Source organism: Saccopteryx bilineata, chromosome 5 (assembly GCF_036850765.1).
Source record: "Saccopteryx bilineata isolate mSacBil1 chromosome 5, mSacBil1_pri_phased_curated, whole genome shotgun sequence".
NCBI classification, from domain to species: domain Eukaryota; kingdom Metazoa; phylum Chordata; class Mammalia; order Chiroptera; family Emballonuridae; genus Saccopteryx; species Saccopteryx bilineata.
The window spans coordinates 123482172-123507496 of NC_089494.1; the positions used below are offsets into that span (position 1 = coordinate 123482172).

At 44.2% G+C, this 25325-nt stretch overlaps 1 protein-coding gene and 1 long non-coding RNA gene across 8 annotated transcripts in view; one reads left to right on the plus strand and one right to left on the minus strand.

Annotated features, from left to right (window-relative positions):
• AMMECR1L (AMMECR1 like) overlaps nucleotides 1-10947 on the plus strand; it is a 30334-nt gene extending 19387 nt beyond the window's left edge. For all 7 annotated transcript variants that reach the window (XM_066280460.1, XM_066280459.1, XM_066280461.1 and 4 more), the window contains 5 exons: nucleotides 684-794; nucleotides 1111-1225; nucleotides 2359-2449; nucleotides 5563-5659; nucleotides 7427-10947. In XM_066280460.1, the coding sequence (XP_066136557.1) occupies nucleotides 684-794; nucleotides 1111-1225; nucleotides 2359-2449; nucleotides 5563-5659; nucleotides 7427-7538 (526 nt within the window). In that variant the 3' untranslated portion in view covers nucleotides 7539-10947. The remainder of the gene's footprint in view (nucleotides 1-683; nucleotides 795-1110; nucleotides 1226-2358; nucleotides 2450-5562; nucleotides 5660-7426) is intronic.
• On the minus strand, nucleotides 1-25203 carry LOC136338274 (uncharacterized). Its single transcript, XR_010731939.1, has 3 exons — nucleotides 25032-25203; nucleotides 1214-1376; nucleotides 1-583 (listed from the first exon to the last, which is right to left on the minus strand). It is a non-coding gene; the product is annotated as an uncharacterized lncRNA (long non-coding RNA).
• Between the last annotated feature and the right edge of the window lie 122 nt (nucleotides 25204-25325).

A 25325-nucleotide genomic window follows, 5' to 3' on the forward strand; every position in this document is an offset into this window, starting at 1 on the left:
AGTTTTTTAGAAGTGTTTAACTGAAGAATCTTAAGAAGTAAAGGAATAGGAAGAGGGACAGACCTGTGACCTCTTTCTAAAACACCTGTCCCCATCAGTCTGATCTAGCCTAATGAAGTATGGTTTAGGCCTAGAAAGAAAAAGTGGCAACTTCTGCTAATAATAATAAGCTCTCTTTAGGAAACATTATTTTTCTTTTCTGAACATTTATGAGCAGGAGATATTTGTAGTTGCTAGCAGAAATAATCATGGGGACAATATGGGGTTGTAGGGAAAGCTTGCATATAAGGAGAAAAAATGGACAGGGCCATGTATCCTCATGAAGGATGCAGCTAGGGAACTTATTCAAATTACAGAAGAGGAGAGATACAAGAATTAGAAGGGGGAAAAGTAGAGTCCTGGACAGAGGAAGAGGAATATAGCACTTACATGTGGTAACTGTCATAGAGGCACATAGGAGAGGCTGTCTGGAGAGCCTTCCTTCATGGTGTCTTGTGGAGTCCCTCTCCGTTTCCCTCCAGGATTGCATGACTCCCAGAGAGGTAGAGAGTCCTTCAGATAGCTGGCAATTCAGAAAACAGTCCTTTTGGGGAACAACAGAAATGAACAGGAATAAAGCCAAGGTTTTGTTCTTATCCATGATTGATTTGGGGCTGGAGAGTGTTTTGTGTTTGCTTTTTTAGTCCGCTCTTTGTGACATGGAAGACAGGGCGGGACAAACGGCTTCGTGGCTGCATTGGGACCTTCTCAGCCATGAATCTTCATTCAGGACTCAGGGAATACACGTTAACCAGGTAATTGCATGAGACATAAGATGGGTAGATAAATTTTCAATCAAATTTACCTACAGAATTGGAAAAAAGTGCCTGACTTTATGTCGTCTGAGTAATAAAGAGTGTTCTCTTTTTAGTAATCAGGAAATGAGGCTTTAATCTGGTGAGTCACTTACCATTCATTTCAACTATAGACAATTAATAGCATCAAGTTGGTTTCTTAGCATATTAGTATTAATAGATAAGAGAGGTTCTCTGTGTAGCTTAAGTTGTAAATATTCAGGCACATGCTCACAACTCCAGAGTAGCCTCACGTAGGTTTTCTGTCCCCTTCCAGTGCACTTAAGGACAGCCGATTCCCCCCACTGACCCGAGAGGAGCTGCCTAAACTTTCCTGCTCTGTCTCCCTCCTTACTAACTTTGAGGATGCCAGTGATTACCTGGACTGGGAGGTGAGAACAGCCGCATTTGGAACTCTGCGTCTCTCGTTGCATTTGGGTTCGGGTTAGTACATGGTAATGTATCTCCTTTATTGAGAGGGCCTAAGAACATGGAAGCTGAGTTTGGAAGCAGTTGTGAGCCAGACAGGTGGCGCAGAAGGTGCTGCAATATTAGAAGCAGAAAGAATTATAAAGGCCTTCTTCTCCATCTTCCCAGTCCACTCGGGTTCACACCCTGCTCCCATGTTTATTAAATAATAATGAGGCCTGACCAGGCGGTGGCACAATGGATAAAGTGTTGGACTGGAATGCAGAGGACCCAAGTTGGAAACTCCGAGGTCACCGGCTTGAGCGCGGGGTCACTGGCTTCAGCAAGAGGTCACTCACTCTGCTGTAGCCTCCTGGTCAAGGCACATATGAGAAAGCAATCAATGAACAAGCAATCAACGAACAACTAAGATGCCATAACAAAGAATTGATGCTTCTCATCTCTCTCCCTTCCTGTCTGTCTGTCCCTATCTGTCCCTCTCTCTGACTCTGTCTCTGTCAGTAATAATAATAATAATAATATGGATCCAGCACAATATTCCAGATCCCTTTTGGTAAGCCCTTGAGTAAAAGTTATTTAGAGTCATTTGTGAAGAGTTATGAACCCAAATCAAAACCCTGTGTCATGTTTGTTTAATGGAATAGATTGAAGGTGGAATACTTAAGATTATTAGAGGAACTATTGAAAGAATTTATTTCGGTAACCTTGATGCTTTATGACAAGTGGATACATGTGGAATTACATCTTCTCTCAAGCTAAAGTGTTTTTGGTTTCTATACCTGAGAGAGTGAGTGATGAAAATGAAGAGGTTCTTTTATCAGAGCTGGTTCAAGATGGTCAGGGGACAATGTCAGTTTGTATCTGGATGACTAAAGTTCCCTTAGAATAAGTAAGTGCTGCCTGACCTGTGGTGGCGTAGTGGGAATGCTGAGGTCGCCGGTTCAAAACCCTGGGCTTGCCTGGTCAAGGCACATATGGGAGTTGATGCTTTCTGCTCCTCCCCCTTCTCTCTCTCTCTCTCTCAAAAACTAAATAAAGTTAAAAAAAAAAAAAGAATAAGTAAGTGCTGTTTATTTGGCTGTGTTTTATTCTGTAGGTAGGGGTCCATGGGATTCGAATTGAATTCATCAATGAGAAAGGCGTCAAACGTACAGCCACATATTTACCTGAGGTTGCTAAGGAACAAGGTGAGTTGGACAAACAGAATTTTAGTGAACAATACTATACATAGTATTGCTGACTTAAAGGCAGGAAAATAACGTGTGTTGTCTTTCAGCCGGACTGCAAGTAAGAATGAGTGCCTTTCTTACTCTTAATATCTATCAAAATTCTTGTAGAATGAGAAACTCTTAACAGATACAGAAGCTGGGCAAAGAAAAGGGGTAAAGATTTCTTCTACTCGCTTGTTTCACTTTCAGAGAAGAGATTTATTTTTTGTCCTACAAGACTGGTAATTATAGCAAAATTCTACCAAAACTTGACCATATTGTAGAATTCATAGTAAAGGAAAGCTGCCAGAATCAGAGGGATTTGAACTCTTGGTCATTAATTATTAATATTATAGTTGAAAAAATGTAGGCCCTAACCAGTTGTCTTAGTGGCAGAGCGTTGGCCTTGCATGTAGATGTCCTGTGTTTGAGTCCCAGTCAGGGCACACGTCTACTTTTCCATCCGTCCCCCTTCTCCCTCTTTCTCCCACTCCCACTCACTTCTCTTCCTGCAGCCATGGCTCGATTGGTTCGAGCACATCAGCCCCAGGCTCGGAGGATGGTTTCCTGGAGTCTCCACTTGAGGCAATAAAAATAGCTCAGTTGTGAGCATGGCCCCAGATGGGCAGATCATCAGCCACAGATGGTGGTTGGTGGGTGGATCCTGGTTGGGGCACATGCAGGAGTCTGTCTAGCGCCCCTCCTCTCATAAGACATAATTTCTCCTGTTTTCTGTTTGTTTGTTTTTTTTTCAAAGAACTTGGTACTGGGAGTTGAGGGGGGAGTACAGTTTTTAAATTGTGACATTAAAGGTAGGAAAGGGGTTGGGCAGGTTTTCTCTTTAAAAGAATACAGTGGTACCTTGAGATACGAACAGACCAACATACGACTTTTTTTTAAGGTACGAGCTGTGACTCAGTCTTTAATTTTGTTTGAGATACGAGTGAAATTCTGAGATACGAGTTGTGATTCCGAAAGCTGCCGCTAGTTGGTGTGTTGGTGCACAGGTCCAGTATTGGCAGTTTGATATACGAGTTGACTGACTTCCGAGCTCAGTTACAGAACGAATTAAATTTGTATCTCAAGGTACAACCTGTACCTTTAAATGTTGCTTGTGAGTTCTGTAATAGGTTATCTCATTTTCTTTCTTGGAATTACTCTTGTTTTTTTAATTAACATGTAAACACATACATACAATATTTGTCAGATGTGCCTGACCAGACGGTGGCGCAATGGATAGTGTTGGACTGGAACACAGAGGACCCAGGTTTGAAACCCTGAGGTCGCTGGCTTGAGGGCAGGTTCATCAGGCTTGAGCGCAGGTTCATCAGCTTGAATGTAGGGTCGCTGGCTTGAGCGTGGGATCATAGACATGACACCATGGTCACTGGCTTGAGCACGGGGTCACTCGCTCTCCTGTAGCCCCCCAGTCAAGGCACATGAGAATGTAGTCAATGAACAACTAAGGTGCCACAACAAAGAATTGATGCTTCTCATCTCTCTTTTCCTGTCTGTCACTCTCTGTCTCTATGTCACAAAAACAACAAAACAAAACAATATTTGTCAGATGTGAACCTGGAATAGAAAAAAAAGTCCTCAATATGTCAGCGAACTAATGATATGGACAATGGTTGCCTTGTTCATTGTAACTGTGTATATGAACTTTTTCAAAAGCAATATGGGCCTGACCTGTGGTGGTGCAGTAGGTAAAAGCATCGACTTGGAATGCTGAGGTTGCCGGTTTGAAACCCCAGGCTTGCCTGGTCAAGGCACATATGGGAGTTGATGCTTCCTGTTCCTCCCTGTTCTTTTTTCTCTCTGTCTCTTTCTCTCTCTGTGTCTCCTCTCTCTCTAAAAAATGAATAAATAAAATGTAAAAAATTAAAAAAAAATAGAATTACAAAAGCAATATGGATGTGATATATAAAAAGGAAGCCTTTCATTCACCAATTTGAAATCATACATCTAACTTTTCTATACAAGGTGGCACGTGATAAGTATTTTCTAATACTGAGATGTAATGATAATTTAGGTAAACAATCAAATTACTTTTGCCATTTGAAAACTGATTGGGGTGATGGGCACACAACATAATCAACAGTTCAGATGCTATAGAAACGTTTACCTGAAACCTATATACGCTTATTGGTCAATGTCACCCTGTTAAATTTAACTTTCTAAATAAAATTTTTTAAAAACTGGGATAATTAAAAAATAGCACATACTGCAGCAATTCAGGGAGTTTTCTTTGGTTTTCAAATTGACATATTTGGTTTTACCTTTTGAAAATGTGCAAGAACGATGCAATAGTATACTTGTGAACAGTATACTTTCCCACCCTTTCTAAAGGAAAAACTTCCTTCCTATTGTCAGTTCTCTATAATAGGAAACAGGACTCCTAGAAATCAGAATGGAGTTCACACAAAGAATATAAGCTGCAGAATTTGAATTCCCTTTCCATAGAACAGCTCTCGTTACGAGCACTAGGTCAACAGGCCAGGCTTTGTCCCTAGATACTTATACTGGGGTCACCTCTGACAGGAAAGTCACAGGAGCAGGGGTTCTGGGGACAGCCATATGGCATGTGTTAGGCCATAATCACATGGCCTCAGGCTGACCAGGCGGTGGCACAGTGGATAGAGAGTCAACCTGGGACACGGGACCCAGCTACAAAACCCAAGGTCGCTGGTTTGAGCACGGGATTATAGACATGATCCCATGGCCTCTGGTTTGAGCCCAAAGGTGGCTAGTGGCTGATTTGAGTCCAAGGTTGCTGGCTTGAGTAAAGGGTTACTCGCTCGGCTCTAGCCTCCCCGGTCAAGGCACAGATGAGAAAGCAATCAATGAACAACTAAGGTGCCCCAATGAAAATTGATGCTTCTCTCTCTCTCTTAACTTCCTGTCCCTGTCTCTCTGTCTCTTTTGGGGGGAGAAAAAAAATCTCATGTCCTCAGGATTTTTCCTGGACTGGTAGTGAGGCAAACCGCTCAGTGCCTGGGTCCCAGGCTCTTCCCCAGCTCTCGCTGTGTTAGAGCTGCCCCACTCTGTCACTCTATCATTGTGCCCTGACTTCACTGTGTCTCTCTCCTCAGACTGGGACCAGATCCAGACGATAGACTCCTTACTCAGGAAAGGTGGCTTTAAGGCTCCAATTACTAGTGAATTCAGAAAAACGATCAAACTTACCAGGTAAGCCCCTGTCTCATTTTCTTTGTCATCTTAGTTGGGTTTGGATGGAGGGCACTTTTGATGGAAAGGGAAGAGAACGTTTTTCTCTGCTATCTCTAAGCTGGGAAGTGTGCTGAGGCTCTGAGGAGGCAGGGAGCAAGACCTAGATCCCCTGTACCCTGGCATCGTCAGGGCTGAGTGTCAGAGGGGGCGGGGCTAGGCCACTGAGCAAGTCATGGGTGGTGTCTATGCCAGACTCACTTGGGGCAGGGGCCAAGTGGGGAGATGGAAGTCAGAAAATAAGGCGCTCAGTGCTGAAGGCCAAGGTCAGTTGAAGTTACATGTAGTCAGGTGACAGGGACCAGGTGACATGTTAAAGGAATAGTCAGAAAATTTTTTTTTATAAAGAATTAAAGGGAAACACCTCTGTCTGAAGCAAATGTTTCTTTGGGGAGGCTGCCTAGTGTGGTAGAATGTACATGAAACTCAGCTCTGTGAACTGGGTCAATTATTCTGCCTCTCTGAGTAGAAAAAGATTTCCTGTCTATAAAAGGGAAAGGAGAATATTCGCCTTGAGTTGTTTTAGGTTCTGGTAAGGAATTTCTAGTCCAGGGCCAGGTAGCAGATGTCAGTTCTCTTCCCATCCCTACTGAAACTGAAAACACTGAGAGGTTTGGCTTCTGTGGGCCTCTGGCCTGTTTGTAAAATGCTGAATAATCATATAGTAACCACACGGGTCTATTTGGAAGATAACCTAGTGTTTTTGAAATGCTTTGGATTCAAAAAAAAAACCCTTCAAATACAAGGCATTGTTATTATTATTATTATTATAATTTATTTGAACAGCCATTTCCCTGTCAAAATTCAGGAATAATCACCTTGCAGTGGAGGAGTGATTACAGTGGGAAAGAGATGGCTCTGGGTAAGGACTGTCACACCCAGCTCCTGTGGTCTGTAGTAGGCTCCATAGGTTTGTAACACCCCATGCTTTGCATTCTGACTCATGGCTCTTTTTGGAGCAAAGCCAAAGTGCTATATGACATCTGTTCTAAGGACCCAGTGAAATGAAATGGCATATTCACCAGGAATTGGAACCCATCCTGTATAGGCCCAAGATCCTCTAACCCACTTCATGAGAATTTGACCCAGAATTAGGTGTCTGTGCCTTTTGGTTATAAATAACTTGTTTGTTGCTTTTTGCAAATTGAGGTTGCATTTCTGTCAATTTACCATTTTAAGCTGAAAGATAATGCAGTTCACACTGAGCATTGGTTGTAGTCATTTTTCAATCTGCCACCCATATAATCTGACTGGAAATACTTCCTTCAGCCCTGGCTGGATAGCTCAGTTGGTTTAGAGTGTAGTTCTGAAGCGTTAGAGGTTGCTGGTTCCACCCTGGGTCAGGGCACATACAGGAACAGATCAATGTTTCTGTCTCTCCCTCTCTCTCTCTCTTTCTCTCTCTAAAATCAGTAAATTTTAAAAATAATTAAATAGTTCCTCCAGACCCAGTAGCAGATTGCTTAAGAGCAGCCTGATGATGAGCATTTATAGTGTGTAAAGGTGGGATGTGCGGAAAACATTCTCGGGTATTGTGCTTTTTCATCTTGTTCATTTGTAATAACATTGTTTTCTTGTGCTGTCTTTCATTTTCTGTAAGTCAGATTGCTCTTGGTCTTCCATTTAATTCTTATAAAATGTAGAATAAGCTTTTGGTTTTCTCTGCTGAGTGACTTTACTAAATGAATTGTTTGGAGTTTATAATACCCTTCCCTTTCTTTTACACAGATACCGAAGTGAGAAGGTGACAATCAGTTATGCAGAATATATTGCTTCTCGACAGCACTGTTTCCAGAATGGCACTCTTCATGCCCCGCCCCTCTACAATCATTACTCCTGACACACGGCTGCATGACCAGTCCCACCCCCCTGTGGCCACCAATGGCTATGACATCATTGGAGCAGATGCCTCCTCTTCCTGGTCCAGTTACTTCTATTACTGCACCATTTTATGATGCTAGCTTCCGTTGCCAAGTCTGCCTCCAGCTGACTGGGGGTGGGGGGAGGCAGGGTTATATTGAATGAAGCAGAACTTGAGGGGCCCAAGCCTTATCTCAGCTTTTCCTCATTATGGGGTTCCGTTGGATTGGGGCTCCTCCATGACTAGTGAGAATTGCCATGTGAGTTCAGAAGACCGTTGACATGCAGGTGGCTGCCTGTGTTGGCCATGCAGTGGAAGCTGGAATTGATTCCTGAAGGGGCACCTTTGTAGCCTCCCCAGATCAAGTAGGTATTCCTCTGGCAGTCTGTGCAACGGAGACCAACAAGAAACATTTTTAGGTTGTTTTAAATTCCTTTTTTTAAACTTCCAGTTTATTGCATACCAACAGTTGATTACAACCTCCATGCTTCATAAGTGGACTCCATGTTAGGGTTGAACGTGGGCCTCGTTGAGTCCTTTGAGGCTTCTGGACAGAGACCCACATCATGATCGAAAGCCCTTTGGATGGCGTGGCAGATCTCATCGCTCACTCAGCCTCGAAGGTTTTAATTCTGGTCCTGCTGTCAGGTGGATTTTCTGGTACTCTTCTTGCATTGTCTCCTGGTATTGAACAGAGACCTCTGTGGTAGAACCTACTGAGGAATGGACTGCAACGCCCATGGGAGGTCCTGATGTCATTGCTGCATGTAGTGGGAAAGGAGAGACCTCTTCCTCACCACCTGGCTACCTCACTCCTCTACTGGTAGCAGTGCCTATAGCTAGGTCTAGGTTCACAGAAGACATAGTGGTTCAAACAAGCACCTAGGTTGGGCTTGTCACATTGTCACAGGAGAGAATCTAGGGTCTCCAAGCTGTTTTTTTCTTTACAGGCAAACATCTTTAAGGGACTTGAAGCAGAGAAGTTCCTTTTTCTGATTTTCTACAGGGAAATCAGAAATGAGAAGACAGTGGATGATCCAGTCCTTGACAGGACTTTAGAACAAAGCTGTGTATTAAAACAAGGTGAATCGTTATCTTGCCTAATATGCTGGGAATCTTCATCCCACCATGGCATATCTCCCCAGAGTAGCTCATTTTATTCTAGATCACTCAGATTTTCATGTGGCATATTTCCGTTTTTTACTGTTGCTGGCTCTAAATAGCTGTCAGGTTTATTTTCCCTCTTGCAGTCTTCACTCATTTGGTAGCAAAGTTTATAGAAGTTGATAACTTTGAAGATGCTTTGGAAACATTGTTACAGAGGCACTGCTGCAAGTATGCACAGGAAGAGGTGTCTAGCTGGAAGAAAAGACCCAAAGGGTGATACACTGGTTTTGACAACATGCTTAGAGAACTCTGGAAGTGGACTGGATGTTAACCTGGTGGACCCAATGTTTTGATTTAATTTATTTTTTAAAGTTTATGTGGTGATGGTGTGGCTTTCTATCTAGAAGATGCAAATAGTCAAGTCAAAATAATCTTTTTTAGTTTTCTGCTACCAGGAATGGGGAGGAGAGCAGGGATACATCTAAGAAACAACACATTATAGGCATTGCTGTCTCATTTCTTGGAAGGATGAATAACAGAGCAGATGTGCTTGGCATCATCCTCTGCTCATGAGGATATGAAATGTGCAGGGGAAACGGGCCAATGCCAGGACGCCCAGGCTGGGCTGCATTCTCACATCCTGGCACTTTACCCTGGCAGAGTTAATGAGAAAAGCTACTGGCAGTGAAGGGATTGTTTCATGATTTCCTGCTGCTGAGAATAGTACGTGTCTTGTTACAAACGTGACAGCAGTTTCTTTTAGGTGCCATGAATTGATGTTGGTGGTCAGCTTGGTAGTCAGCTCGGGACTAAACCCACCCACCTTCAATTTGTATAACAGTATTGATACATAGGGCTACATTCATTACTGTTCAAGTGTTCTATGTTAAAAGTTGTGTTTAATTTCTAAAGATTGAAAAAAGCAAAAAAAATGGTGCTAAAATTTTATCCCTGAGCATGCTCAGTGAAACTGGTCATGCAAGTATTTACAGTGCCATGCTCCTCAAGCCTATTTTTTCTTGTAGAAATGTTGCCCTATTTGTCTCCCTATTGTATAGTATTCTTATTTTATTTTATTTTATTTTATTGAGGGTGGAGTAGGATACCTGCCATTTAAGAAAATGAGCAGAGAATTTAAAACCCACAAAAGGGGGGAGGGGTCAGTGCACAGGATTGGGCTGATTAACCCAGCAGCACACTACAGTGGGCTCAGTTTTAGAGAAGCCTCACTCCCTTTACACTCCCTCGCACTCCATACAGGTTCAGCAATGGAGATGCTCGAGATCCTCTTGCTTGTGTAGGGGTCTCAGGAGTTGACCAAGGAATATTTGGCTCTGTAAAGAATGGCACTATAAGCCTCCATCCTAAATAGGGCCTAGTCAGGAAGTGGTCTGGAACTGTACATTCATGGCCCCTCGTGAAGATGTGTGGCAGGTGGCACTCAGGAAAAATACTAAGTCTGGATCATCCATGTGGCTACTTTGCATAGGATTATGACTCCTAACTAGAACTGAGCTGCCCTGCACACACTTAACAAGTGCAGTGATGAGGGAGGCCAGCACATGGTGTGAATGGTACGTTTAAAGAAAAGATTTTTTGCTTTGTGTCATTTGTTTTTGAGCTGCTCAAGCTGAATAGTAGGTGACCACTGTTTCCAAGAAACTAGCCCACTGTGGCTGGCTGGGTTCAGAGTTTGTTTCATCCCTAGCTGTGAGTGCCTTTTGGTCTGGAAAGTTAGCTTATGTCATAATACCCACAGCTAGGACGTTCTCTGTAATTATGAATTGTGTTTTCCATGAAAAGAGAATGTCTTTGATCACTAGAGTTTGTCAGTGTTGGATTGTTTTCACTGTGAGGTTCTTAAACTTTTTTGCTTCATAATTAATATTAAAGAAATTCATGTTAGAAACCCTTTCAACATGAAAGGTTTATAATTGAGATATAACATTTTATTGTTTATAATAAAAATCATCTACACAAAAGTCCTAGGTGTTAATTTTAATATTTGCACAAGATCTGTTTTCCATGTTAACATCTACAATTTCACTATTGATGTTATCTTCTGTTGAGATTCTGGAGTCTAGGGAGCTTGTGGTTTTTTGTTTACTTTTCATCTTTATTTCCCTAAAGCAAGAGACTTTATATGGCCTTCAAGTACAAGGACTTCAGACCAATTCTTAATATTACCCTTGGTTGCCTCTTGGCTATATAACTTCTCAGTGCAAATCATTGAACTCTTTAATGAAGTAATGTAGAAAATAAATCATAATGGGTAAAAATTGTTCTTTGTCCTGTGTTGGGTTTTTTTGGAGGGGGGATTGGAATACTGGTAACAGTTATTTTTGAAGACAGCCAACCAGATGGTTTTCAGTCAGGCTGCATATATTGTGTGGTCATGACCTCAAATAACCTTGCACTTGTATATTTATTTTCTTGTGGTTAGTAACAATGCCATTGGTTTTTTAGAGCCAGGTTTCCTGAACAAGGGTTCATGAACCCTTTAAAGTTTGGATTTTGGAAAGAAGTTTCATAGATCTCATTAGATTGTCCAATGAAACAGACCTTTCCTATAAAGTTAAAAACAAGAAGAGGAAAAATGCTCAAATTTAAGATATCATTTGGCGCCTAGCGTGCGGAGGACCCGGGTTCGATTCCCGGCCAGGGCACACAGGAGAAGCGCCCATTTGCTTCTCCACCCCTCCGCCACACCTTCCTCTCTGTCTCTCTCTTCCCCTCCCGCAGCCAAGGCTCCATTGGAGCAAAGATGGCCCGGGCGCTGGGGATGGCTCTGTGGCCTCTGCCTCAGGCGCTAGAGTGGCTCTGGTCACAACATGGCGACGCCCAGGATGGGCAGAGCATCGCCCCCTGGTGGGCAGAGCTTCGCCCCTGGTGGGCATGCCAGGTGGATCCCAGTCGGGCGCATGCGGGAGTCTGACTGTCTCTCCCTGTTTCCAGCTTCAGAAAAATGCCAACAAAAAAAAAAGATATCATTTGGCAACATTAATCCAAACAAAGACACTGGGACAGTGTTGTATTCTGACCATAAGGAAAATGTTTATTTTTCTTGGATGGCCCAGAAAAGATGAGATGTATTTGGAGAAAATGACAAGTAGTGTTTCAGACATACAAACATTCATATTCTGGGATTGTCTTCAGTTTAAAGTTTTAGGCCCTTATACTTGGCAGAACACAGAAGCATATGGCCACATGTTCGATGTTAGGGTTAGATGATAATTTCGGAAATAAACTATGAGCAATTGATTAAACAGTTTGGTATAACTTGGGTGTGTGAGAGGAAGCGTTTCTTCAAGAGAAATTAAGATTCTAGACATTAAAATTCCAGATTAGCCTGACCTGTGGTGGCGCAGTGGATAAAGCGTCGACCTGGAAATGCTGAGGTCGCCGGTTCGAAACCCTGGGCTTGCCTGGTCAAGGCACGTATGAGAGTTGATGCTTCCTGCTCCTCCCCCTTCTCTCTCTCTGTTTCTCTCTCTCTCTCCCTCTCTCTCTCCTTTCTAAAATGAATAAATAAAATAAAAATTAAAAAATTCCAGATTACCTGAAATACAAATAGCATAGAACTCCACATTACTGTTTTGGGTGGGGCTTGGGTGGTGGTAGTGGTGGTGGTGGTACACTAATGAAGTTTGCCATATTAACCATCTCATTGTCTGAAATGTGAATTAAGTCATTTGGTTAGAGATCAGTGCTGCTAATTTGAGTGGGGATAAGGAGGTACTTTAAAGTTGTTTCCAAATTAATTTGAGATCTGTGACCTTGGTTTTAATATCTGGCTTTGAAAATACTTTTATTCATTGAGCTGGTTGAAGGACTTGACTCTAAACCAATACCTGTAGTAGCATCCTGAGGAATGAAATATAAGTCCCATTCCTTCTCAGTATTTTTCCTTGTTCTAAAATGAATCTGACAAGGATTCTAGGGTCTCTGTCTTCCTGTTGCTTGCTCGCTCTGTTCCCATATAGGTTCTGTAAATGAAAACAGATTACCCCTCTGATTTCAAAACTGTTAACTATTGATAGGGAACCACATGAGAGAATTCTCAAGCTCACTCAGTCAGATTTCCAATCCCCTACCTAAGTCTGGCCAGTCTAGTCCCCAACCAAAGAAGTAACCCAGGGTGCTGATGTTGGAACCTTCACAGGCTAGTGGTGAGATACACTTGAGATCAAATCTTGGCCCTGCCGTTTATGAGCCAAACAGTTATTACTCTGCTTTGTGACAGGAGTAGGAATCTCTAAGGCAGCCTGTTGAAAATTATTTGCTCAAGCTCCAGCACAAGCTGGAACGGCTGGATGACTGTGACTTTCCAAACTGGGAAATGGCCAGTGTGAACTCCCCAGAACTTGAAACTATGATGGGCACAGACAAGAAGTGTCAGACTTGGTGTTCTCAGCCCTTCAAGTCGGACAGGCTTTCTCAGAGGTGGGTCCTGAAGAAAGTCTAGCTTGACCTCAAGAAGAAAGCTTCTCAGGCAGTCAAACCATAGTGCCAGCACAGCTCGGTGGGGTGGACACTGGCACAGACAGATGGGACTTAGAATCCAAGTCTGGGAATCCAAGGACAGTCTTTTGGAGGTTTTTGTACCTGAAGTAAAGGACTGTTTGCAGAATCATACAATCATCACCCCTCCCCCATATACCCCATTCCTTTCTATCTCTAGAGACTATTAATAGCAAAAGGGAGGTAACATGTTTATCCTTTTGTCTTCTGCTGTAGCACTTAACAGACTTCCAGCAGCAAGTGCCAAAGATTTCTTTAATTTATGAAAGGAATTAGGAGATTCTGTACATTAACCCTTGGTATAAGGATAACTAGGAAGTGTTATTCTAGTTTAAAGGCAGAACACCTGGGTCCAAGGTAGAAAACTAGTGATTTCAGTCCGCAAGGGATTCTTTGAAAAGTACTCGGCCCTGGCCAGTTGTCTCAGTGGCAGAGCATCAGCCTGGCATGTGAATGTCCTGGGTTTGATTCCTAGTCAGGGCACACAGGAGAAATGCCCATCTGCCCTCCCTTTCACACTTCTCTCTTTCTCTCTCTCTCTGCCTCCAGCCATGGCTCGATTGGAGCAAGGTGGCCCCGGATGTTGAGGATGGCGCTAAGAAGAGCTAAGTTGCTAAGCAATAGAGCAATGCCCCAGAAGGGCAGAGCATCACCCCCTAGTGGATTGCTGGGTGGATCCCATATGTCTGTCTCTGCCTCCCTGTTGCTGAATTAAAAAAAAAAAAAGATGAAAAGTACTCTTGAAGGTGGAAATTACGTTTTTGATTGAAAAAAATGATACAGCAACATTAGTGAACAGTGTATTATAACATTATAACATTGTTCTGTTTGTGTAATTCCTGTGACATGTAAAGAAGTTGAAATATGAATTTACCTTAATGAATATTCTGCTATGTACCTAACAATTTTGTTCATGTTACCCCTCCTCCATCGCTGACCACATGTTGAGAAGTAGTGTCCACCATGCCAGCCTCTGCTGCTAGATCCTCTTGGACTCACCTACCCCCAAACAGAAGTGACTTCTTGCTCTCTGTATTCTACAGCACTTTCTGTGACTTTCTTACATACCACTTGCCACTTTTTGTCTTTTACTGTGGAAAGCAAGTCCAGATCTTGGTGAGCAACCTGTGATGACAGATTGATCACTGATTATCTTCTTTTTTTTAATTTTTAAAAATTATTTTTATTCATTTTAGAGGGGGGAGAGAGAGAGAGAGAAGGGGGGGAGGAGCAGGAAGCTTCAACTCCCATATGTGCCTTGACTGGGCAAGGCCAGGGTTTCGAACCGGCAACCTCAGCATTCCAGGTCGACACTTTATCCACTGCACCACCACAGGTCAGGCTTTTTTTTTTTTTAAAGAAGGGAGGGAGACAGGGAGAGAGACAGAGAAACATTGATTTGCTGTTCCACTTATTCATGTATTCATTGATTGGTTCTTGTATGGGCCCTGACTGGGGATTGAACCCGCGACTTTGAGACATATAGGGATGATACTCTAACCAACTACGAGTGGGCCAGGGCAACTGACTGTCCTGTGTTTGTTTTTTGTGGAGTTTTGTGGTTTTTTTTAGCAAGAAAGACAGGAAGGAAGAGATATGAGAAACACACCTCGTACACTTTAGTTTATTGATTGCTTTTCATATGTGCCTTGACTGGGGGGCTCAATTTGAACCAGTGACCCTTTGCTCAAGCCAGTGACCATGGGCTCATGTTGATGATCCCATGCTCAAGCCGGCATCCCATGCTCAAGCTGGCTAGCCTAAATTCAATCTGGATGAGCACACATTCAAGCCAGCGACCTTGAGGTTTTGAACCTGAGACCTCAGCGTCTCAGATCAATGCTCTATCCACTGCACCACTACCAGTTAGGCTGACTGTCTTTTTAATCCCAGAGCATTGCTTATAAATGTTTACAATGGTTTCCTAAATTAAAATGTGGACAAACCAAGCTGTGGAACATCACTATATTATTTATGTCTCCTCTCTTCACCTGTTGTCTTCTCTACTAGTGTGTGTGCAGAAGATACCTAATGTAGAGTATCCAACTAGCCCTTGGGCCAGTAAATAGTAAGGTACAGTAAGTAATAGTTGCTCTGTAAAGGCCTGTTGAATGGTAGATGGAAGAAAGAGGCCTACGCTGAGTTCCAGGCCCATTTCTGACACCTGGCTGCTGCATGTCCTAGGACTACTCAGTACATCTATTCACAGCTTGAATAAACTGTGTATGAAAGCACTTCAAAACAGTAATAAGCTCTACCAGTACTATATAACCTACTATTATTTTACTTGTGGACCAAAAAGGGGCCACATACTAAACCTGACAAGCTCAGGGGGGGCCTTCACAGCAGGCCTTACAAACTCGGACCAAAAGATAGTCTGAAAGTAAAAATTCCTAACTAAAAGTGGGTCATGGTGCATAGTCACATCCTAGGCCTGTAGCTTCCTTGACAAAGGTCAATCATTACCTTTAAACTTGTCTATTGTCTTTGTGCATCTAAAATAACATAACTTTGAAATGTCAGATTTTCTTTTCCAGGCCCCTCAAGGCACACCCACCACACTAGAGCAGGAGACAATCTCCATGAGCTGCAATGTTAGCTACCCTATACCCACTAATGTAAAAGAAGTGAGTGTCTCTCCATTTTACTTTTTATCTAGTCTCATCCCCTTAAACTACTACCAATGGATTTTGTGTAACCCTCCTTATGTCTCCTTCATTCTTTTTATATTCTTTTCTTTTTTAAGTGAGAGGAAGGGAGATAGAGAAACAGACCTAGCAATCCCCGCAAGGGGCCAATGACCAATCAAGCTATCGTCATTGTCTGGGGCTGATATTAGAACCAGTCAAGCCATTGGCTGCAAGAAGGGAACAGAGAAGGGAGAAAATGAGGGGAAGAGAAGCAGATGGTCACTTTTCATGTGTACCCTGACTGGGGATTGAACCCAGGATGTTGACATACTGGGCTGACGCTTTATCCACGGCCATCCTTTGACTTTTTTTTTTTTTTAAACACATGTTTTTTTGTTGTTTTTTTGTTTGTTTTTTTCTTTTACAGAGGCAGAGATAGACAGGGACAGACAGACAGGTACGGAGAGAGATAAGAAGCATCAATCATCAGTTTCTCGTTGCTTGTTGCGACTTCTTAGTTCATTGATTGCTTTCTCACATGTGCCTTGACCACGGGCCTTCAGCAGACTGAGTAACCCCCTGCTGGAGCCAGCGACCTTGGGTCTAAGCTGGTGAGCTCTTTGCTCAAGCCAGATGAGCCCGCGCTCAAGCTGGCGACCTTGGGGTCTTGAACCTGGGTCCTTCCGCATCCCAGTCTGATGCTCTATCCACTGCTCCACCACCTGGTCAGGCTCCTTTGACTTTAATGTATAAAATAAGCTGCAGAACTGCCATTCTCTGAAGCATTATCTCAATCTGTGGAGATTTTGCTTACTTGCACTTGTCAGGTCGGCTCAAATAAAGTGTTTTTTTTTTGTTTGTTTTTTTGTATTTTTCTGAAGTTGGAAACTGGGAGGCAGTCAGACTCCCGCATGCGCCTGACTGGGATCCACCCAGCATGCCCACCAGGGGGCAATGCTCTGCCCCTCTGGGGCGTCGCTCTGTTGCTACCAGAGCCATTCTAGCACCTGAGGCAGAGGCCACAGAGCTATCCTCAGTGCCCGGGCCAACTTTGCTCCAATGGAGCCTTGGCTGCTGGAGGGGAAGAGAGAAATAGAGAGAAAGGAGAGGGGGAGGGGTGGAGAAGCAGATGGGCGCTTCTCCTGTGTGCCCTAGCAGGGAATCGAACCCTGGACTCCTGCATGCCAGGCCGATGCTCTACCACTGAGCAAACCGGCCAGGGCTTCAGATACAGTCTTATAAGACCTTTTCTCAGGCTGAAAGTTCATTTGTCAGCATACCCAATACATTTCTTATGGAAATACAGATACAAAACAAATTAATTTTGTAAAAATTATATTTATAAAACAAAGGAATATAATGTACATATTCTTGTCTGGTAATTATTATTATTATCTTTTTATTGATTTTAAAATCAATAAAAAGAGAGAGAGGAGAGAGAAAAAGAAAGGAGTATTGATCTTTTCATGTATGTGCCCTGACTTGGGATCCAACCGTCAACCTCTGCACTTCAGGATGACACTCTAACCAACTGAGCTATCTGGCCAGGGCAGTAATTCTTTTATTTTATTTTTAAAAATTTATTGATTGCTTGATTTTAGAGAGCAGTCAAGGCAGAGAAAAAAACATCAATGTGTTGTTCCACTTATTTATACGTTCATTAGTTGATTCTTGTGTGTGCCTTGACGACTTGACCCTGCTACCCATATGAGGAAGATGCTCTAACCCAGTGATCCCCAACCCCTGGGCCGCAGACCGGTACCAGTCCGGGGGCCATAGAATAAATAACTTACATTATTTCCGTTTTATTTATATTTAGTTCTGAACGATGTTTTATTTTTAAAAAATGATCAGATTCCCTGTGTTACATCCGTCTAAGACTCACTCTTGACGCTTGTCTTGGTCACATGATACATTTATCCATCCCACCCTAAAGGCCGGTCCGTGAAAATATTTTCTGACATTAAACCAGTCCGTGGCCCAAAAAAGGTTGGGGACCACTGCTCTAACCAACTTAGCTACCCTGGTGGTAATTTATTATTTGCCTAAACATTGTTCACCGCTGAGACAAGTAGTGCACTATTATGTACTTTATTTATTTAATTGAGAAAGAAAAGGACAGAGAGAGATGAGAAGCATCAGCTCGTAATTGCAGCACTTGAGTTGTTCATTGATTGCTTCTCATACATGCCTTGATCATGTCTATGATCCCACACTCAAGCTGGTGACCCTGCACTCAAGCTGGCAACCTCCAGGTTTTGAACCAGGGACCTCAGTGTCCCAGGTCAATTCTCTACCTACTGTACTACCACCTGGTCGGGGTGACTATGTACTTTATTTTACAACCTTGTTTTCTCTGTAGTTGAAACAGCATCCTTTTTCATTTGCTTGCTGTTAGGTTTAGGTTCAGGGCTCCTTTAAATCCAGAGCCCATTTAAAACTCAAATTTCCCTCACCCAACTTCCCAGTAGGGCTTAAAACAGAACATTCTCATCCCCCACTGTAAGGTTGTAGGTAATTTGCTTGCTATTCTCTCTCTCAATGGCTTCCTGGCCATTACTTTGAAATATAGCAAAAAATTTACCTTTGCAGGAATGTCAGAGAAAGCTTACACTGGGAGGGACCTAACTGACCATTAGGGGAGTTTAAATCACTATAATTGCTTGTGAAAGCCTAGACACAAGCTCAAAGGCATCATCAGGTCCAAGCTGTTCCTGGGAGATTCCTGACCTCTTGGCTGTCTTCAAAATTTACCAAGGACACCAGAAAGGACCACGCTGATTAGGCCTGTGCTACATCAGAAAGCACTTGTGTGTCTGCAGCTGAATCCCCCTCCTCCTGCTATAGTCAGGTCACTGACTAAGGCAGTGGTTCTCAAAGTGTGCACCACGGCACACTGCTGCACCCTGGAAGATTTCCAGGTGTGCCCTGTGGTATTCCAGAGAAATATGTGCCTGTTGGGGACCAAAAAACCAACAGGGTTTTTGGAGTTTAGATTTTTCGGGCACAGAGGTGTGGGGAATTAGCTGTAAGTTGACAGTCTGCCCAACCTCCACCTCACTTGCCTGATTAGGTTGCAAAAGGCTTTTAAGCCGTTGTGCTGGATTGTTTACACTACCCCCCATGTTCCCCAAAAGACTGGAGGCAAGCTTCTTCTATCCTTTGGTGTAAAGTTAAGATGATATGTATGGTGGGGGTTTTCTGCACTCAACACAAGAGTAAAAAGAGAGGAATTCTTCAACGTATTGACGAGGAAATGAGAGTTTGCCTTTCAAATATAAGCCCAAACATTGAAGAAATCACTAGGACACATCAGGCTCATGTTTCTCATAAACACAAGAATGAAAAAACTCTCCATTGGAGCAAAGGATGGCCCGGGTGCTGATGGCTCCATGGCCTCTGCCCCAGGCGCTAGAGTGGCTCTGGTCGCAACAGAGCGACGCCCCAGATGGGCAGAGCATTGCCCCCTGGTGGGTGTGCCAGGTGGATCCCGGTCCGGCGCATGCAGGAGTCTGTCTGACTGCCTCCCCGTTTCCGGCTTCAGAAAAATACAAAAAAAAAAAAAAGAATGAAAAAACTTAACACATTTGCACCGGGACCTGCTGAATTTACTAAATCATATAAAGATTGTGTGTGTGTTTGTGTGTGTGTGTATGTATAAAGATAACTTTTTTGTTGTTTTTTATTTTTTTTATTTATTTATTCATTTTTAGAGAGGAGAGAGAGAGACAGGGAGAGAGAGGAGACAGAGAGAGAGAAGGGGGAAGGAGCTGGAAGCATCAACTCCCATATGTGCCTTGACCAGGCAAGCCCAGGGTTTCGAACCGGCGACCTCAGCATTTCCAGGTCGACACTTTATCCACTGTGCCACCACAGGTCAGGCTGTTTTTTTTTTATTTTTTTTATTTTTTTTAAAGTTTTTTTTTTTTTTTTTACATTTTATTTTGTTTTTTTTGTTTTTTTATTTTATTTTATTTATTCATTTTAGAGAGGAGAGAGAGAGAGAGACAGGGGGGAGGAGCTGGAGGCATCAACTCCCATATGTGCCTTGACCAGGCAAGCCCAGGGTTTCGAACCGGCGACCTCAGCATTTCCAGGTCGACGCCTTAATCCACTGCGCCACCACAGGTCAGGCTGTTTTTTATTTTTTTTAACCCCTCTGTTTTATGAATTCTAAGAAGCATAACAAAAAATGTAACATAAAAATATTTTTAAATGTCAGAATAAAGTTAATTTTGTCATTTATTTTGGGTTTTTTTTTAGATTTTTATTTATTCATTTTAGAGAGGAGAGAGAGAGAGAGAAGGGGAAGGAGCAGGAAGCATCCACTCCCATATGTGCCTTGACCAGGTAAGCCCAGGGTTTGGAACCGGGGACCTCAGTATTCCAGGTTGATGCTTTATCCACTGCACCACCACAGGTCAGGCTATTTTGTTTAATTACTATAAAAGCATGCTTGGACTTGATATTTTTTTCTTTAATATTTGACATATTATAATATATTTCTCAGAAATTTGTATATAGTGCACCTACAATTATTTGTAGAACTTTAAATGCGCCTCGACTTCAAAAAGTTTGAGAACCACTGGACTAAGGCCAATAACCCCAATATGCTAAACTGAGGATGTCCAGGTGCATCCAACCACATGCCAGCAAATGCCTGCAGCAACCCCTATATCAGGAGTACAGAACCTGTGGCTTCTGAGCCAGATGTGGCTCTTTTAATGGCTGCATCTGGCTCGCAAACAAATCTTAAAAAAAAAACAAAAACCAAAAACAGCCCTGGCCGCCTGGATCAGCGGTAGAGCGTCGGCCTGGCGTGCAGGAGTTCTGGGTTCGATTCCCAGCCAGGGCACACAGAAGAAGCGCCCATCTGCTTCTCCACCCCTCCCCATCTCCTTCCTCTCTGTCTCTCTCTTCCCCTCCCGCAGCCAAGGCTCCATTGGAGCAAAGTTGGCCCGGGTGCTGAGGATGGCTCTGTGGCCTCTGCCTCAGGCACTAGAATGGCTCTGGTCGCAACAGAGAGACGCCCCAGATGGGCAGAGCATCGCCCCCTGGTGGGCATGCCCGGTGGATCCCGGTTGGGCGCATGCGGGAGTCTGTCTGACTGCCTCCCCGTTTCCAACTTCAGAAAAATATAAATGGAGTCTGAAATGTGTTCTCCTACACAACGGTAATGATTATGCAGTGGTTCCAATTGGTTAATCAACTCACCTGCAAGAAGAGTATGATGACATAAAAATTGTCCTCAACTTTCTGAAGTATTAGGAGCATAAGTGGATCATTTGTGTGGATCTTAAAACGGTAAATTTCCTGCCTGACCAGGTGGTGGTGCAGTGGATAGAACATCAGACTGGGATGTGGAAGACCCAGGTTCGAGACCCCGGGGTCACCAGCTTGAGTGCGGGCTCATCTGGCTTGAGCAAAAAACTCACCAGCTTGGACCCAAGGTCACTGGCTTGAGCAAGGGGTTCCTCAGTCTGCCAGAGGCCCGCAGTCAAGGCACATATGAGAAAGCAATCAATGAACAACTAAGCTGTCACAACAAAAAACTAATGATTGATGCTTCTCATCTCTCTCCATTCCTGTCTGTCTATCCCTCTCTCTGACCCTCTCTCTGTCCCTGTAAAAAAAAGAAAAAAGAAAAGGTAAATTTCCTGCTAGGACAGCAGAGAGGTTTCTCGAAGTATTCTTGTTTTCTGTGTTTGTGGGACAGCCGAGCTTGGGAGAAACACTGGGCACAGGAGTGGAACCGAAACGTGTAACTCTGGAAGTAGGGATGCAAAATATTGTGAATGAACCTGTAGTTAATTGAGACAGGATCATTTTTCCCCCACTTCACATCAAACTTGGCTTAATGAGGCAGTTTGTTAAGGCTTTTTTTTTTGTTCAGGCTTTGAATAGAGAAAGTGAATGCTTTCAACATATTATTTCTGCTTTTCCTGCCTTGTGTTTCGAGAAGATAAAAGCAGGTATATTCGATGGACCTCAAATCGAACCCTCATACGTGATGAAGAATTTGCCAGGAAGATGAATAAGGAGGAGAAAGCAGCATGGCAGTCTTTTGTGGCAATTACAAAGAACTTCCTTGGCAATAAAAAAGCAGAAAACTTTGAACTTCTGGTTCAAAGGATGCTGTTGGCTTTCTGCAACATTGGATGTAACATAAGCGTTAAGATTCCCTTCCTTGCCTGACCTGTGGTGGCGCAGTGGATAAAGCGTCGACCTGGAAATGCTGAGGTCGCCGGTTCGAAACCCTGGGCTTGCCTGGTCAAGGCACATATGAGAGTTGATGCTTCCAGCTCCTCCCCCCTTCTCTCTCTCTGTCTCTCTCTCCTCTCTCTCCCTCTCTCTCCTCTCTAAAAATGAATTAAAAATAAATAAATAAATTAAAAAAAAAAAAAAAAAAAAAGATTCCCTTCCTGGGCCCTGGCCGGTTGGCTCAGCGGTAGAGCATCGGCCTGGCGTGCGGGGGACCGGGATTTGATTCCCAGCCAGAGCACATAGGGGAAGCGCCCATTTGCTTCTCCACCCCCCCCTCCTTCCTCCCTCTCTCTCTTCCGCTCCCGCAGCCGAGGCTCCATTGGAGCAAAGATGGCCCGGGCGCTGGGGATGGCTCCTTGGCCTCTGCCCCAGGCGCTAGAGTGGCTCTGGTCTCGGCAGAGCGACGCCCTGGAGGGGCAGAGCATCGCCCCCTGGTGCGCAGAGCGTCACCCCTGGTGGGCGTGCCAGGTGGACCCCGGTCAGGCGCATGCGGGAGTCTCTCTGACTGTCTCTCCCCATTTCCAGCTTCAGAAAAAATACAAAAAAAAAAAAAAAAAAGATTCCCTTCCTGAACAGTCACCTTGATAAGTTTCCCAAAAATCTTGGAGCTGTTAGTGATGAGCAGACTGCTGCTGGAGCATCAAAGGAGATTGTCCTCAACAAGTACACAAACACAAGAGCTACAAACGCCAATTTTTGCCTGAATAGAATTTAATAAGTGTTGCACAGCCTGACCAGGCGGTGGCGCAGTGGATAGAGCATCGGACTGGGATGTAGAGGACCCAGGTTTGAGACCCTGAGGTCGTCAGCTTGAGTGCCGGCTTATCTGGTTTGAGCAAAATCCCACCAGCTTGAACCCAAGGTCACTGGCTCCAGCAAGGGGTTACTCGGTCTGCTGTAGCCCCCTGGTCAAGCACATATGAGAAAGCAATCACTGAGAAACTAAGATGCCACAACAAAGAATTGATGCTTCTCATCTCTCTCCCTTCCAGTCTGTCTGTTCCTCTCTCTGTTTCTGTCACAAAGAAATAAAAATAAAAAAAAAATAATCCTGCTCCATTGGAGCAAAGATGGCCCGGGCACTGGGGATGGCTCTGTGGCCTCTGCCTCAGGCGCTAGAGTGGCTCTGGTCGCAACATGGCGATGCCCAGGATGGGCAGAGCATCGCCCCCTGGTGGGCAGAGCATCGCCCCTGGTGGGCGTGCCAGGTGGATCCCGGTCGGGCGCATGCGGGAGTCTGTCTGACTGTCTCTCCCTGTTTCCAGCTTCAGAAAAAGTGAAAAAAAAAAAAAAAAATCCTGCCTGACCATTGTTGGCGCAGTGGATAGAGCAGGGGTTGGGAACCTATGGCTTGTGAGACAGATGTGCCTCTTTTGATGGCTACATCTGGCTCGCAGACAAATCTTTAATAAAAAAAATGTTAAAAATATAAAATATTATTGACTGACCAGGCGGTGGCACAATGGATAGAGCGTCGGACTGGGATGTGGAATGACCAGGTTCGAGACCCAAAGGTCACCAGCTTGAGCGCGGGTTCATCTGGTTTGAGCAAAATTTCACCAGCTTGGACCCAAGGTTGCTGGCTCAAGCAAGGGGTTATTCGGTCTGCAATCAAGGCACATATGAGAAAGCAATCAGTGAACAACTAAGGTGTTGCAATGCACAATGAAAAACTAATGACTGATGCTTCTCATTTCTTTGTCCCTGTCTATCCCTCTCTCTGACTCTCTCTGTCTCTGTTAAAAAAAAAAAAAAAAAAAGGCCTGACCTGTGGTGGCTCAGTAAATAAAGTGTCGACCTGGAAATGCTGAGGTCGCCGGTTCGAAACCCTGGGCTTGCCTGGTCAAGGCACATATGGGAGTTGATGCTTCCAGCTCCTCCCCCCCTTCTCTCTCTCTGTCTCTTCTCTTTCTCTGTCTCTCCCTCTCTTCTCTAAAATGAATAAATTAATTAAAATATATATATATATAAAATGTTTTCATGTATTACAGTCCATTCATTTCCTACCGCTCATGTTCATGGTTGCGGGTGGCTGGAGCCAATCACAGCTGTCCTCTGGGACAACACCAAATTTTTTTTTTTTTTTTTTTTTTTGCATTTTTCTGAAGCTGGAAACAGGGAGAGATAGACAGACGCTCACAAGTGCCCAACTGGGATCCACCCGGCACGCCCACCATGGGGCAAGACTCTGCCCACCAGGGGGCGTTGCTCTGCCCATCCTGGGTGTCGCCATGTTGCGACCAGAGCCACTCTAGCGCCTGAGGCAGAGGCCACAGAGCCATCCCCAGCGCCCAGGCCATCTTTGCTCCAATGGAACCTTGGCTGCGGGAAGGGAAGAGAGAGACAGAGAGGAAGGCGCGGCAGAGGGGTGGAGAAGCAAATGGGCGCTTCTCCTGTGTTCCCTGGCCAGGAATCGAACCCGGGTCCTACTCACGTTAGGCCGACCCTCTACCACTGAGCCAACTGGCCAGGGCCAACACCAAATTTTTATTGGATAATGCGTATTGTACACAGGTCGTTGTATGGCTCTCACAGAATTACATTTTAAAATATATGGCGTTCATGGCTCTCTCAGTCAAAAAGGTTCCCGACCACTGGGATAGAGCATCAACCAGGAATGCTGAGGTCCCAGGTTCAAAACCCAAGGTCTTCAACTTGAGCGCGGGTCGCAGGCTTGAGCGTGGGATCAATATGATCCCATCGTCCCTGGCTGGAAGCCCAAGGTCGCAGTCTTGAGCAAGGGAGTCACTGGCTCTGCTTGAGACCCGGGGTAAAGGCACATATGAGAAGCAATCAAGGAACTAAAATGATGCAACTAAGAGTTGATGCTTCCGCCTCTCTTCAAAAAGAAAATAAAACATTAAAAAAATAATTCACTAAAAGCAGTAAAAATTTTTAAATGACTAAGCCATCGAAACAACCGCCACTGTGTGTTTTCGGAGTCACTTACCCAGCTTCTATCCACGGGAGTTGCTACGATCAGCGCATTCCGCATCTCCACCAGTCTTTAGGCACGGTTCATAAGTGAGCAAACAAGCTGGGAAAGGTCAGCTGAACAGCCCCAGAATGGGCGGTACAGGTAGGCATAATGGTGAACAGGAGTATGTTTCTCCCCTCCCAGGCTTCAGTCTTCCCGACCCCTCCCACCCCTCAGGCCTGCTCACTGTGTCCGGCCCCCACCACCCCGCCTCTCGGCCCCGCCCTTCCATGTCCAAGTCTCGGTCCCACCCACCTCGCCCCTTGG